This window comes from Balearica regulorum, chromosome 18 (assembly GCF_011004875.1).
Source record: "Balearica regulorum gibbericeps isolate bBalReg1 chromosome 18, bBalReg1.pri, whole genome shotgun sequence".
NCBI classification, from domain to species: domain Eukaryota; kingdom Metazoa; phylum Chordata; class Aves; order Gruiformes; family Gruidae; genus Balearica; species Balearica regulorum.
The window spans coordinates 12164042-12177971 of record NC_046201.1 but is presented as its reverse complement, the minus strand read 5'-3'; the positions used below and the strand labels follow the sequence as shown (position 1 = coordinate 12177971).

General features: G+C 39.2%; 1 protein-coding gene across 2 annotated transcripts in view; it reads right to left on the bottom strand.

The window, feature by feature from the left end:
- Positions 1-13930, bottom strand: part of MYH10 (myosin heavy chain 10) — a 103535-nt gene that overhangs the window by 17720 nt on the left and 71885 nt on the right. For both annotated transcript variants that reach the window (XM_075771053.1, XM_075771052.1), the window contains 11 exons: positions 12821-12994; positions 10930-11044; positions 7373-7566; positions 6982-7103; positions 6598-6667; positions 6337-6497; positions 5684-5792; positions 5474-5605; positions 3500-3706; positions 2169-2306; positions 1522-1645 (listed from right to left, as the gene is read on the bottom strand). In XM_075771053.1, the coding sequence (XP_075627168.1) occupies positions 1522-1645; positions 2169-2306; positions 3500-3706; positions 5474-5605; positions 5684-5792; positions 6337-6497; positions 6598-6667; positions 6982-7103; positions 7373-7566; positions 10930-11044; positions 12821-12994 (1546 nt within the window). The remainder of the gene's footprint in view (positions 1-1521; positions 1646-2168; positions 2307-3499; positions 3707-5473; positions 5606-5683; positions 5793-6336; positions 6498-6597; positions 6668-6981; positions 7104-7372; positions 7567-10929; positions 11045-12820; positions 12995-13930) is intronic.

The window sequence follows — 13930 nt, the reverse complement described above, 5'->3', positions numbered from 1 at the left end:
TTAAGTCTCAGGAAGGTTTTGCTTAGCATAGTATTAGCACAATTCTAAATGTATTAGCATAAATGTAAGTTATTAGACTTGTTCAATACTTTGCAGGTCCTCAGTGCAGAGATTTGTCTCACACCCTTCCTACACCTACTATGGGATCAGGACATCATCTTCTACATGGAAAGGGAGCCGATTTCAAGAAGCATCTCTTAGTGCCACCCAGGACTATCTGGGATTTTCCAGACAACCTGAAGTCACACTTTTTTCTCTAGCCAGTTCCTCATTCAAAAAATAGCACTTTCCCCTCTGTTTTTATAATATATTTCTGGTGAGTGACAGTTAGAACAGTGTCATAAGACCCAATTTTGTAATTGAGAAAGTTCATAGTAAACTGAATTAAGATTTCCCCCCCCCAAATTTCAGTGCCTAGCAGTGCCAAGACCCTAGCTGAGACACCTTAACAGCTTCTTGAATCATCTCCAAGAGTAAATATCATTTTACTGTGTTTACTAGCCAAGAAATTACATGCTTTATATTTAAGCTTTAATTTCCATTTCTAAGGTCATCAGTCTTGGAATGGTACCATAACCAAACACATCTGTCAAGTATCTTCAGAAATACTAGCCTTGATTTAAGCACACAACTACTCAAGCATTATTTTCTAGGGAGTAAAGCTTACTTATCTTAAGGTCTCTGAACATGATTTTTAAAGAAAAGGTACATTGATCACCTACTATCCCTATTAGTTCGATACCTTCCTATACAGACAAGATTCACTTTTGGTATTCTTCCATAAGCACATCAGTTTAAAAATATGTAGCAAGACAGGTCATAACACAGTAAGTGATAAAACTGTTTCCAAATTAGGTCACAGAGAGAAACTTTGCCTTATATTTTGCAACTTTGACTTGGCAGTTTAATAATGTTACACAATAGCTATTTACGGCCATAAGTAATTTAAAAAACAAACCATAAAATCCACAAAGGTTACATATAGGGCTAGCTGTTTTGCCTGTGCTGTCACAGGCTCAACAATCAGAAATAAATGGCCACGGAAATTGAACCATTTTAGATAAACAAAGCATTAAAGCAAAACAATTCATATTTTCTTATTAAAAAAATATTAGAAGCCTAACGAATGCCTACTAACATTCTTCCAGAAATATATTGTTCCAATGTGTTATTATAGAAAAGTGTAGGAACCTCTCGAGAGACCTCCCGAGTTTTACCTTGTTACTAAGGGATGCGTGCAACAACATGAATTTCTGAGTGCGTCTGTAGATGTAATGGATTCTCAAAAATGAAAAACTAACAAGTCAAACATGAGAAAGACTGAGCAGCCAAATACAAAAAGCTTTGCAAGCAACACAAATTTCTTTCAAGATTTAGATAAAAATAACAGCTCTTAAGGCATCGACATATAAGGCTACACTTAGCAGATTGGACCAGATACTGCACACATTGTAGTGACCGATCCATTCCTTTTAGTATGATGTCAAGAGCTGTTAAAAGGCAAAGGTAGTAAGAACAAACCTTCCAAATCGGTGATCATCATTTCCTGCTTGTTCTTGAGTTTGGCCAAGTTTTTGGCCTTTTCTTCTTCTTCAGCCAGCTGAGAAGTACATTCAGCAATTCGATCCTCCATCAGCTTCTTCTCCTAGTTAGGAGAGGGGAGAAAGAATAACTTCTAAAACACAGTTTGAAGAGTCTAAGCAGCACAAATAACTGAATATACAAAATCCATAGAGAGGTCTCATACAGCATATATAATACAGATTTTATTTCAAATGATTGACCTGTCAGTATTCATCAGAACATTTGTTTTCTAAGAAAGCAAGACTTGGAATTTAACACACTGAAGGCCTGGGTTTAGGACAGCATTTGCTATGCACTTTTGGAAATCCGTTTGCAAAGAGCAACAGTAGGTATCTAAGCTGGAAACAGTGTTTAGCGTAGATTTGGAAGACTCATACAATTGGAAAGAATGTATGGCAAATACCTCCCTTTTAAAGGTCAGTTTGAAAGCTCTAAATGTCTCAGCTTCAACCTGTTCAAACCCCACAAGTCCTCAGGCACAAACTCTATAGATAACATAACAGCAGTCTCAAATGTTTTGAGACCTATGGCTTGGTACTATTATTACTTACATGCAGAATCTCCACTGTGCATACCAGTCTCACCTTCAAAAATTTGGAATTTTGGTCCTCCAACAGTAGGATCTCTTCCTCCATCTTCTTGATCTTAGCTTCAGCTGTCACTTTTTCAAGCTGCAACTTCTGTCGAGCTCCCTCCTCCTCATCGAGCTGTTCCTCCAGGTCCTGGGAAGAAAGGCAATCACATCTGTGCATTTTCCAGGTTACCCACGTGTTGGGTTTTTGTGGGTTTTTTTGCATTTTCTTTTTGTTAGATTCATTTATATCAATGATCTGGTAATGAAATTAAGGGCCATGTGATACCCATGGAATTTTTTATACTGTATTTCAGCTTTGGCTGAAATATGCTGCCTAGGAAACATACACTCACTTCAGAGTCTTTCACCTTCTTAATTCTACTTCAGAGTCTTTCACCTTCTTAATTCTGAGCATAAAATAAAATAAAAAAAAAATCTACTTGTGACAACCAAATCAGATCAGGCTTTATGTCAAATACTTCCTAGCATACTGCATCCGTATGGAGCATCTGGTGTAAGAGTGCAAGTGTCAGGGAAGAGACACCACAGGAAACAGACTTCCTGATTTCAGTGTGAATCTGGCTCTCAATATTACAGCTGAAATGGTTCAGATATTGGCATAAATAGCTAGATACAACTAGAAAAGTAATAACGTATTGTGCTTCTATTCATTCACAGTTTTAAATCAGATACTCACTCAGCCATGCATTAATGGACATTTAATAAAAGGCATCAAGAGCTCCAAGATGTAGGGTTTATTTCCCCTTCAAGTACCTTGAATATTTTGAAAGACAGCTAAGTTCTCAAGTATTCCCTTTTTCAAGGTCTCTGTGTATTCAAAAGGAAGCATCTAAATCATCTGATTTTCACAAAAAAAACCCCAAGTAACTTGGGGGAGATGAAGTTGTCTTAGTTTCAAAAAAGTCAAAGGAGAAATATTCTTCATGATATTCACTGGATTTCAGTCAAAAAGGAACATTTCTCTTGTGAGTGACATCATCCCACCAGGCTTTGTTTCTATAAGAAAGCAGGTAAGCCCCATGCAGTCGTTCCCAGTTCCTCCCCCTTCAAAAGTGCTCGCTAGCTTTAACACTCCTCCTGCCCACACTATAGCTACCCACAGGGCACTGACTTTCCCTTTCCTCACCTTCCTATGCCTGGAGACCACAAGCAGCTAAACATGCTGAAGACAGGAAGAGAAAAGAAAAAAAAATTCAAATTGATTCTATTCCACACATGGTGCTAAGGAGCTAAATTCCTCTGTGCCACACAGATGCTGAGGGAGCTTTCCCATCCCCAACTGTCCTGTTCACATGCTTTTCCAGTTACCAAGAGGCATACCTGAATGTGGCCCTGCATTTTCTTTTTCTCATTCTGCAATATTTGGTTTCTTTCCTCTTCTTCCTCAACCCTGGACTCCAAATCATGGAGAATTTCTTCCAACTCTTGTTTTTTGGCAGCCAAGCGAGCCCTCATCTCCTCAGCTTCTGCAAAGAGCTCCGTCTCAGCCTGTAGCTGCTCTGCAAGAATGTTCTTCTCTTCTAGAAGCTGCAAATATACGCAAAAGTTAGTAAGGCAGTAAAAACGTTTCAAAGTCTCTCATGAGAGATTATATGTATGACTACTACAAAGTTACTTAAAGGTCAAGTTCTGCTCCAACTCTTGACCAAAGACTTTTAGCAGAGGGCTTGATCAGCAGTCCAGAAGACCCCAGCTTTCGTAACAGGGCTACTCCAACATTCACTCCCTTGTTCCCCCTAGCTGAAGGGGGAGATCCCACTCGCCTACCCCACGTGCCCTGCTCTACCAGCAGCAAAACGACGAGGGACATGCCCGTTTCCTGGGCTGTTCCTCGCACTCATCCCTGCGCAGCAGCAGAGCAGTGCCATGGGTAGCTGGGCTGAAGCTGGCGCTCGGAGTCACCACAGAGCAGAACTGAAACACATTACTTCTTGCTGTGTAAACGCAAAAATAGAACAGAATAGTCCCAGTTGGGGGGGACCTACAACAATAATCTAGTGCCTGACCACTTCAGGGTTGACCAAAGCTTAAAGCATGTTATTAAGGGCATGGTCCAAATGCCTTTTAAACACTGACAGGGTGAGGCATTGACCACCTCTCTAGGAAGCCTGTTCCAGTGTTTGACCACTCCTTGGTAAAGAAATCCTTCCTAATATCTAGTCTGAACCTCCCCTGGTGCAGCTTTGAACCATTTCCAGGTGTCCTGACCCTGGATCCCAGGGAGAAGAGCTTAGCACCTCCCTCTCCACGTCCCGTCCTCAGGGAGTTGCAAAGCACAATGAGATTGCCCTTTCAGCCCCCTTCTCTCCAAAGGAGACAAGTGCGAAGTCCTCAGCCGCTCCTCACAGGTCATGCCTTCCCGTTCTTTCATTAAGAGGAATTGATGCTCTGCCATTCTAGATATCCATCCCAGTTCTATCATGTCTCAAAATTACCATACCGATAAATACAGGTCTATGGAGACAGGCTGAGAGAGTTGGGGTTGTTCAGCCTGCAGAAGAGAAGGCTCCAGGGAGACCTTACAACACCTTCCACTCCCTAAAGGGGCTACAGGAAAGCTGAAGAGGGGCTGTTTACAAAGAGATGTAGTGACAGGACAAGGGGAATGGCCTTAAGCTGAAGGAGGGGAGATTGAGATGAATCTCAGGAAGAAATTCTTCCCTGTGAGGGTGGTGAGGCCCTGGCACAGGTTGCCCAGAGAAGCTCTGGCTACCCCTGGCTCCCTGGCAGTGTTCAAGGCCAGGTTGGATGGGGCTTTGGGCAACCTGGGCTAGTGGAGGGTGTCCCTGCCCATGGCAGGGGGGGTGGAGATAGATGGGCTTTAAGGTCCCTTCCAACCCAAATCATTCTAGCATTCTCTGATCTTTACTGACACTCTCTCAGCTGTTCTTTAAATTGATAACACTATTACTTATCAGCACAAATTCATTTTTCAGTTTTATCCAATAATTGTCATAATCACTTCCTGTGCCTTAAACAGCACCTGTACCCCATGCAAGCATCCTACCCTGAAAACACATCTGAAAAGAGAAATGACATTGCTACTGAAATTCTCCTGTAAACTGGTAAAGGCCAAAAAAACCTGTTTAGTTTCATTAACATGATGTTTCTGCATTCCTGGAGGAATGGCTCATACTCTATCTTCCTATTCCAGAGTTTAGTCGAGCATGAAAGGAGTTAGCTCTCCTGACTCACAGTGCTTTTGCTCACAAGCGTCTCCCCAGCACGGCTCCCTCACACACAATATAGTGCGATGTACATTCTATGTATCAAAACCCAGTCTTGGACACAAACCTGTTGATGTTTCCTTTCCATTTCCTCAAGTTCTGCCTCCACTTTAGTCTGTTTTTCTTTCACCTTCATTAGCTCCTCATCCTTGGCTTGAAGTTCTTCTTCTTGACGAGTGACCTGAAGAAGAGGCTTCACCTGCAAAGATTTGAAATGAACAAGTAAGAACCTGCATCCACCTATTTACAAAAGTCAAAGTGGCAGAATATAACAAACCTTTGTGAAGACTCTCCACCACTGCCAGTGCCTAAGCTTTAAATATGCAGCGCAATTTCTCTGCAGGATTTTCAGTGCACTCAGTTGCTGTTGTTTCTTTGCAAAGGCCCTGAAGTCAGAAAGAGCAAAATATTTTATGTTAAATACAGCTGAGCATCTCACCATGGTCTTAATTTTTAGGTTACACAACCCTAAAACACTAGCAGACCATAAATAGGCTTATTTTTACATTCCAGTGACTACACTGATTTATGTGTATTCATTCCTGATATGCAGGAGCAGAGCAAGAGCTGGATGCACCATTTTCAAAACAATAATTACAAGTGCTATTTGTTCTTACTCTTAACAGACATTTTTCTTCAAAAGATAAAATCAGGATGGATTAGACACTGAACTGTCCTTTAATTTCAAAAAAGCAGCTTTCCAGAGTAACTTTAAGAACTTCCAGTGGAGCAGAAAGAGAGACTTTTTTGCAGCCACTAGCTGTACTGTAAACAGCTGCATGTGTCGCAAAGGGAAGATTAAGGAAAGGAGATATTGCTATGGAACAAAGGTACAAATTTTTTTATTAGGTAAACATTCATCTGTTTTAATGCCTATCACAGAGACTTAAGATGTCCACAAGAAAAATCAAACCACAAAAGTACGCATACTTCCTGGCCAGGTATCCTCTACAGACTGCCTGGAAGAAGATGATGATGTCTGTGATCTTCAGATCTCGTTCTTCTTCTAAGTGTGCCAAGACACCAGCTCGGAAAAAGATCTTGCTCTGTCCAATTCGGTATAAGTTGGGGTCCAGCTCTAACGCTCTGATCTAAATGGACAGGCAAGCACATTGTTTTTTACATTGAGGAAAGGACAACTTTTGTTTCAACTTTTCAGTGTTTTAACAATATATAGGTATTAACACTTACCATACGCTCACAGGCTTGCTTACCATCCATAAAACCTTTTGGAATTGCATTGGGAGTAAGGATCTCATACCTTCAAGTCAAATGAAAAAACACCTTTATACTCAACAAGCAGCTACATTATTATAAACCCATAAAGCTACAGCCATCAAGTGCATGGCTAAGAAATTTCAAGAAAGTTTTTCTAGAAGTCTATTTTAGATTGGTTTCCCCTTCCCCGGTGTCTTTATAATAAACATGTAGTATTTAAGTGCTTCATGTTCAAGCCACTTCAAGACCTCACAAATGGCTTTGGACTTTCTTCCAGTTGGGTTGGGGGGAGCATCTACAATTATTTAACATGGAATTTCATCTTATAAAAACTCAAAAGATTGGTCCCCCTGTTACCTCTGTCTAAATTCCTGGAACACTATCCTGTTTGGAAAACCTTGTCGACAAATCCTTATTCCTTCCAAAACACCGTTGCAGCGAAGCTGATCTAGAACCAGATGTGGATCCAATTTTCCAGCCTAGCCAAACAAAACAAACATGATTTTTTAGTTTTAATATGCATTCATGAAAAACTGTAGTTTAAGTTTTTCAGGCTACCCTCTACAAACTCAACTCTCTAAATAAGGGGATGGGCAGGGATACTGAGAAGATACTCGACCAGTGCAAAAACTTTGCAAAACCTGGCTTCTGATTTCAAAAGGAAGACACAGACAGCGTGCATAACTTAAAATACATGTAAAGACTCTAATAGAGAGAAGGAATTAGAGGAAAGGTCTGTAGTACACACCCTCTTTTCATGATTTGGAATGATGCAGCGAACAAAATTGGGATTAGTGTTTCGGAGCGTTGCCATCAGTTTGGTGAGAGATTCTTTGTACAGTTGGCCAACAGTACGAAACATGCCCTTCTTGGTCTTGTACGCAGAGCCAAAAGCTGTCTCTGTTATTCCAGTGACCTGATCCAGACCCACAATACGATCCACTGGGAAGGACAAGAGAAAATAATTAAGTGGACTTTAACATTTGCCAGGTATAGAGATAGGCAGGAAGAGGAGCAACAGTGCAGCAGCAGAAGCTTTGTGGAACAAATGACAGAAGATGCCATCAGTAGGCAAGGCAGTCAGCATGTACCAGGGACGCTGTGCAGAAGCAGTGGAACCAAAAGCCACAAACTTATACAGCAGAATAGTGTAGCTTTAGTAGGTACAGACTAAAATATCCAGCTCTTTACTTGCAGTTCTACATGACCAGTAAAGCCATTTTCTTTAAGTCAACTTTAAAGAGATAGAAAGTTGCCTGGAAACTGCCAATTATTTGAATTCTTACAATGCAAAATATTTCTGGGTTGAATATTTGGAATTAGACATCTGTGCATATTTGCTTAAAATGAAGAGTCACTTACAGTAATTATATAGATTAAATCTGAGTTTCATTGAATATTCAAAAGTGTTTTGAAAGCATAACTATTTACAGAACAGTTGGAAACAGTGTTACTTCAGTGACAAGAGGGAAAAAAGCATCTGCCAGACTTTTGCTAGTCTGGTATTTTGGAGAATTCTTCCAAAGTTTTATATACAACTGCAATGATCTCCCTAGCCAAAAGACAAATTTCAAAACAGGAAGACTGCACACCAAAGCACTTCAGAGCTGCCATAAAGCATCAGAATAGAGATTTTTTTTCTTTGACCTTTTTTTTTTTTTTTTAACATTTGGGGTAAGGATCTCTATGATTTCTTCTTCAGAAGCACAAATTAGATGTCTGACTGCCATCATTAAAACCTTTAGGCCAAAAACATGACCATGACTCCACATACACATCAACAATTATTTAAACAGCTCACTAAAAAAAATACACAGGTGGCTTAACATCTTCATAACGGTTGGACTTGATGATCTTAAATATCTTTTCCAACCAAAACAATTCTATGATTCTATGATAATTATAGCTGGCACGTCTTAGCACTGCGCAAACACACAACATGTATTGGTTCTCCATGAAATCCAAGCTGGCCAGCCAGAAACAAGCAACTATATTTTGGCTACAATTTAAATTTCGTGAGATTATCTTCAAATTCGTTCAAAGCAAAGCAGAGGGAATTATGCTTTGCTACCAGCATTAGTTTTATACATGAGAAATACTGGTTTTCAAAGATCTATAAAAACAGGAAAATGAAAAGCATAAAAATACAGGGCAAAAAGTTGAATAATCACTTGTAAGTCTTGCATGTATTATAGAGCAGCGCCCAGATTCTCCACACAGTTCGGAACACAAGAATTTAAGCAGCTTATTAAATTTAGAAGATTAAGTAGGTGGTAAGTTGTTCATAAGATCATATCCCAAATATTTACTTTGAAGCAGAATTCAGTTCTAAACCAGAAATGGGATAGATTGCTGGGCATCAGTCTTACAGAGGATGAACATAACAGCTTGCAAATATTAGAAACGTGCACCCACCAGACACCACTAGTGGAAAATAAACCCGAGTAAAGACCAAAGCCTCAAGGCACAACCTTCACATACACGGATTTCTAAACTTGGGGAGAACAATACAGGAAGGATGAGGAAGAGGTTGGATATGTAAAGCATCTTCAAAAAACTTTCCAAATAAGTGGATTTGTTGATTTCCCAATGCCTCAAAAAAAAAAGTGTGCAGCTTCTACAAAGGGAAATATTAAAATTAAGAGGATTTTAAATAAACGAACAATTCCCACAAGTCTGGAGGAAGTTTATTTCACTTACTACCCCCACTACAACTGCAGCACTCATTCCGATACTTCACTACATTCTTCAGTTCTCCTCCCAAAAAAAAACAAACCCCAAACACATTCATGTTCTAAAATGTTCCAGAGTTTTGTCAATGTTGGACTGCAGAAAGAAGCTTGATAATGTTACAAAGCTTATGCATTCTCTCAAATGCTTGGAGCTACCAGAATTATCACTTAAGAAGCAATTCTGCATCTCAACATGGAACTAGGAAGCAACAAACCTTTTTATCTGCAATGCTTAAATGCAATGCATAAAATATAGATGCTATATGTATGCAGCAGCAACTGAATAGGTATGCACTCGGAGACCATTTGCCTTGTGGAGGTATACCTAAGTTTAGCATGAAATGAAAAGTTCATGCAAGCCTACGAGCAAAAATGGTTTTCCTGTAGATACAACAGCCCTGCCTTTAGTAGGCCTACTGGTTTTATATCCATTCACCTGGTGGATCATGAAGACCAGTAATATTGTCATAGAAACAGGCTCTCTGAATATTCTGAATCTCTAAGGCAGAGAAACAGCAAAAACAGAAAGACAGAAGAGCAGATACACAAGACACTTTGGTTAGTATACAGAACAGGTTTATCAATTGCAAACAGACTTAACTGTGCTACAAAAGCAATTAGGCCAAAACATTTTTCATGCACATTTCAATTATCTGTGGAAACAGTTTTTGCATATTTGGACCAAGACACTTTTGCTTCTGTGCGTGTATTCAAAAGGAAAGGAGCAGATCCCCAATCAAAAAGTTCTTTATAGATTCATTAAAACTGCTCTCTGTAGCTGAACCAAGTAAGCATTCCTGAGAATAAGAGGGAAACTCAGTATTAACCTACAGCATCATCTATATCACAAGGTTAATTTCCTCCTGGAATAAGAAACTACAAGATTTATATACTATGGCATGTAAATATACTCTAATTAATATATGGTGATGTTAAAAACTAGACTAGAAAAGTCCTTGTAAGTATTTATTTGGCTATTTCTGTTTCGTGGGATATTTTGGTAAAAATGTGGATAAATACTTTAAGCTTATGTGCAGGTAGACTAAATAGCAGTGTACCGTTAAAATAGGAAAATATCGCATTTGATTTTAACATGCAATATCTAAGCGCTAGTATGGCTGCCAATTAATTTTATTTTAGGAGATGCAGATTTCCAGGATAGGACCCACCATTGCACAAGAAACAACTGTGCTGGTGCTCACATAAGACAACATTTTATTAACAGCAAGTACCACTACAGCTGCCGACATTCAGGACTTAACTGCAGCAATTCAAACTAAGAGTTTTGGACAAGATTCTACAGATGAATTTTGACACAGGGTAACAAGTAGTAAGTGAGTATCAGTTCAAATAATGAACATGAGAAGCAGCTACTCAGAAATGACACATGTGCAAGGAACCATAGGTGCAACCCAGCTTCCTCCTCCTACTTTTAGCACAAAACAGAGAAAACGCTGCAGATATTTACAATGTAGAGGTGGAGGGTGAGGAGGGAACAGGCACAAAAACCAAAAACTAATCCAGCAAGGTAAAAGTCATTAACAACTTGTGTACTCAGAGCATGGTCTCTTACCATCTTTCCAAAGCTCTGCAACAAACTTGTCTGAAGACTGGTGCAAGAGTGTAGCCACATTGTCATTCAGGGGGTCCATGTTCTTCATCAGCCACTCATCTGCCTTGTAGTCTACCTGTAGAGTAGCCAAGTTGCACATGATCAGATAGACCACTAGCTTTAGTTTTAAATTTATCAGCATCAAAAAAAAAAAGCTTTCAAGATCCCATACTGATGGTTTCCTCCTATTCTCTTCTTGATGTTTGCTTACTATGAGTTTGTTGTGCCTGCTTAGAAGAGTTCAAAGTACCACCTTTTCATTCTTTTGAAACAGTAAATGGGAGTTTTCTTAAAAATTTATGAATTTACTTACTAATAGCTGCTATACATTTTCAGCCTAGTGTTATTGCCAAAATAAAGCTTCACTGTTCACTGTGAAGGTGTAAAAACAACTCCAGTATAGATCCTAATTACTTATCTAAATTACCAAAGAATAAATGAAGGATGTGCTGCAACATGATTGTTTTTAATTTCACTATAGCAGTTATACTTACACATTGTTCTATAAAGAAAACAAAGCATTATTTCTTATGTTGAAAGAACCAATTCCATGGTTCTATATCAATTAAACTACAGCTCAGGAGTTGAAAACTCAATGCTCCCAGCACAGTTTCATCCCAACCCAAAAGAGAGCCCTAAAATACCCTAAGTCCAGCAAGACCTCCGTGTAGACCTAGCATGCTTTTGCTTCAAACAAATGGCAAGGGTTTGTTTTTGTTTTAAACAAGGGCTTCAGAAGGAAAGACACATTTAAATGCTTCCAGCATCCAAAATCAAATCAAACCATCATCTTAGCACTTCTTGCACTAAAAGCTGTTTTACAATTGATTCTAGTTTTGAAGGAAATACAGATTCCAACAGAAGACTGAAAGTGCTTTCTGTCAGAGGAAGATATGCAATGCAGCGCCAGCATCCTAGAAATGCCCACTCGGCTTGGCAGAAGTAACACATTCTTCAGAACAATTACCTTCCAGTGGTCAGTACCAAGCTGTTTTACTTCACTTTGATTACCTAAAGGTAACCTTTTGTTTCACAACTAATCTACTATTAACTGCAGTAACAGCAATCATTATTTCTAAGTTTCTGTTTTAAATATTCGTACACTAAAATGTGTAATTTATTTCCATTTTTTGCTACAACTATCTAGTTTGCACCACTGACATCAAAGAATAGATAGCAGCAAGCCATTAGTACTTTAAATGAAAATTAAAGGATGGCTCAGTCATTTGCACAGTTTCTTCTAAATATCAGACAAAAACTGGTACTAGGATTAAGTTTTAGCTATTTATGAAACTCATTACATAGCATGGCCCTATGGACTAGACCTGGTGATGATGAAGGTTTCACTAAATGCTGACAAGAACGGCACAGTTATTTCCTTGACCAGCTCACATCACAGCTGAGCTCTGTCCCTCAACAGGAGAATAAAGATTGATCTACTAGTAAAAACAAAAAAGGTATCAGCTTACCTATGAAACGGGATATACAGAAAATCTTATGTGAACTGAAAAGATAAAAGTGAAGAGGGTACTGACACAGCCCTACTTCAAGCACTACTATCAACTTGGAAACAGATATTCAGAAGAGATTCCTTTCAATACAAGTCCTGAAAAAACTCACCTGTAAGGCCTGACAATAAAGTTAAACTGAAATATTTGCTTAATTTAATATTAGTTTCTATTTTTCAGTTCTATTTGGTAACAAGAGTTCCATCAGAACTCTCCTGAATATGTTCAAGAAAATGAAACAAAGTCACCCTCCTGCACAAGTATCTCTAAATTTGGTAGGTATATCACCTAGTACTTTCCCAAAACCAACATTTCTAACCAAGTATTTAACATTTAAGCCTTACCTTCCCTGCGTAGTGAATAATGCAGAAGTCTGCTTTGTCCTTTAGCTGTCTTGGCTTTTGGAACTTGGAGTGGGTTCCTTGCTCTTGGACCAATTTTTCCACAAACGTCTTGTCAGTAGCTTTAGGGAACCAGCATTCTTCATCCAGTAATGCTAACACACCAGGAGGATTCGCCTGAAATCCAGTTGGATTTAATCTGTGTTAATATTTAATTTGTTTTTTTAGCTTTAATATTTAAAACACGTCATTGGATGCCTCAGTAAGAAGCTGTCTAAACTGAATCAAATTTGATTTAAACTAAAACAAGCTGTAGGGAGTTCAGTTCAATGAACGACATTATGACTGGTTCAAGCAACTTCATTCCAACGTATCTGGAGCCAGACACGAGTGACCTGATCTAGTGCTGACGAGAGCCTTGCTTTGAGCAGAGATTGGAATAGATGACCTCCAGAGTTACCTTCCAAACATTTCTGCAACATGTACGTACACAGCAGCTCACCCGCGTCTCCATAGTAGTTAATGTCACGCTTTACTGGGGGCTAAACCAAAGACAATTATCCCTCCCAGCCACTCGATACTGCTGTGGCAGCCACCGAGCCTCCCCTTGCCAAGCCCTGTGTTGACATCCAGTAGCAGCATCCAAAGAGCTTCAGCAGGCTTAACTTGAGCAGCCAGCACAGTTTTACATATTCCTGCTCTTCCCATACAACTTAAGCACTCCATTTGAAGGTTTGTTTATTCTTAAAATGAAGTAGGGAACAAGCAACGTCTGTATTTTGCAGCTGCAGAATTGTTTGACAGGATCATTTTCTTTAGGGAAAACAGACTGATGTACACAGGAAGCAATGGAAAAAAAGAGAGTTTGCAGTAATTTAGACTTCAGAAGTTTCTAGTGAATGTGAAGTTTACACATTTGAAGAGAGATGTTTCTATGTGCCTACTACATGGCATCACATTTACAGAACAGTTATGAAGGTACTGATGTTGGCTTTAAAAAACATTAAAATAATTTGATGTATTTTAGGATATTCATCTCAACAGCTGCAAACTGAAAGCATCGGCACTTACCCGCACAGGCTTTTTTGCAAAGATTTTACCTTCCAAGGAGGC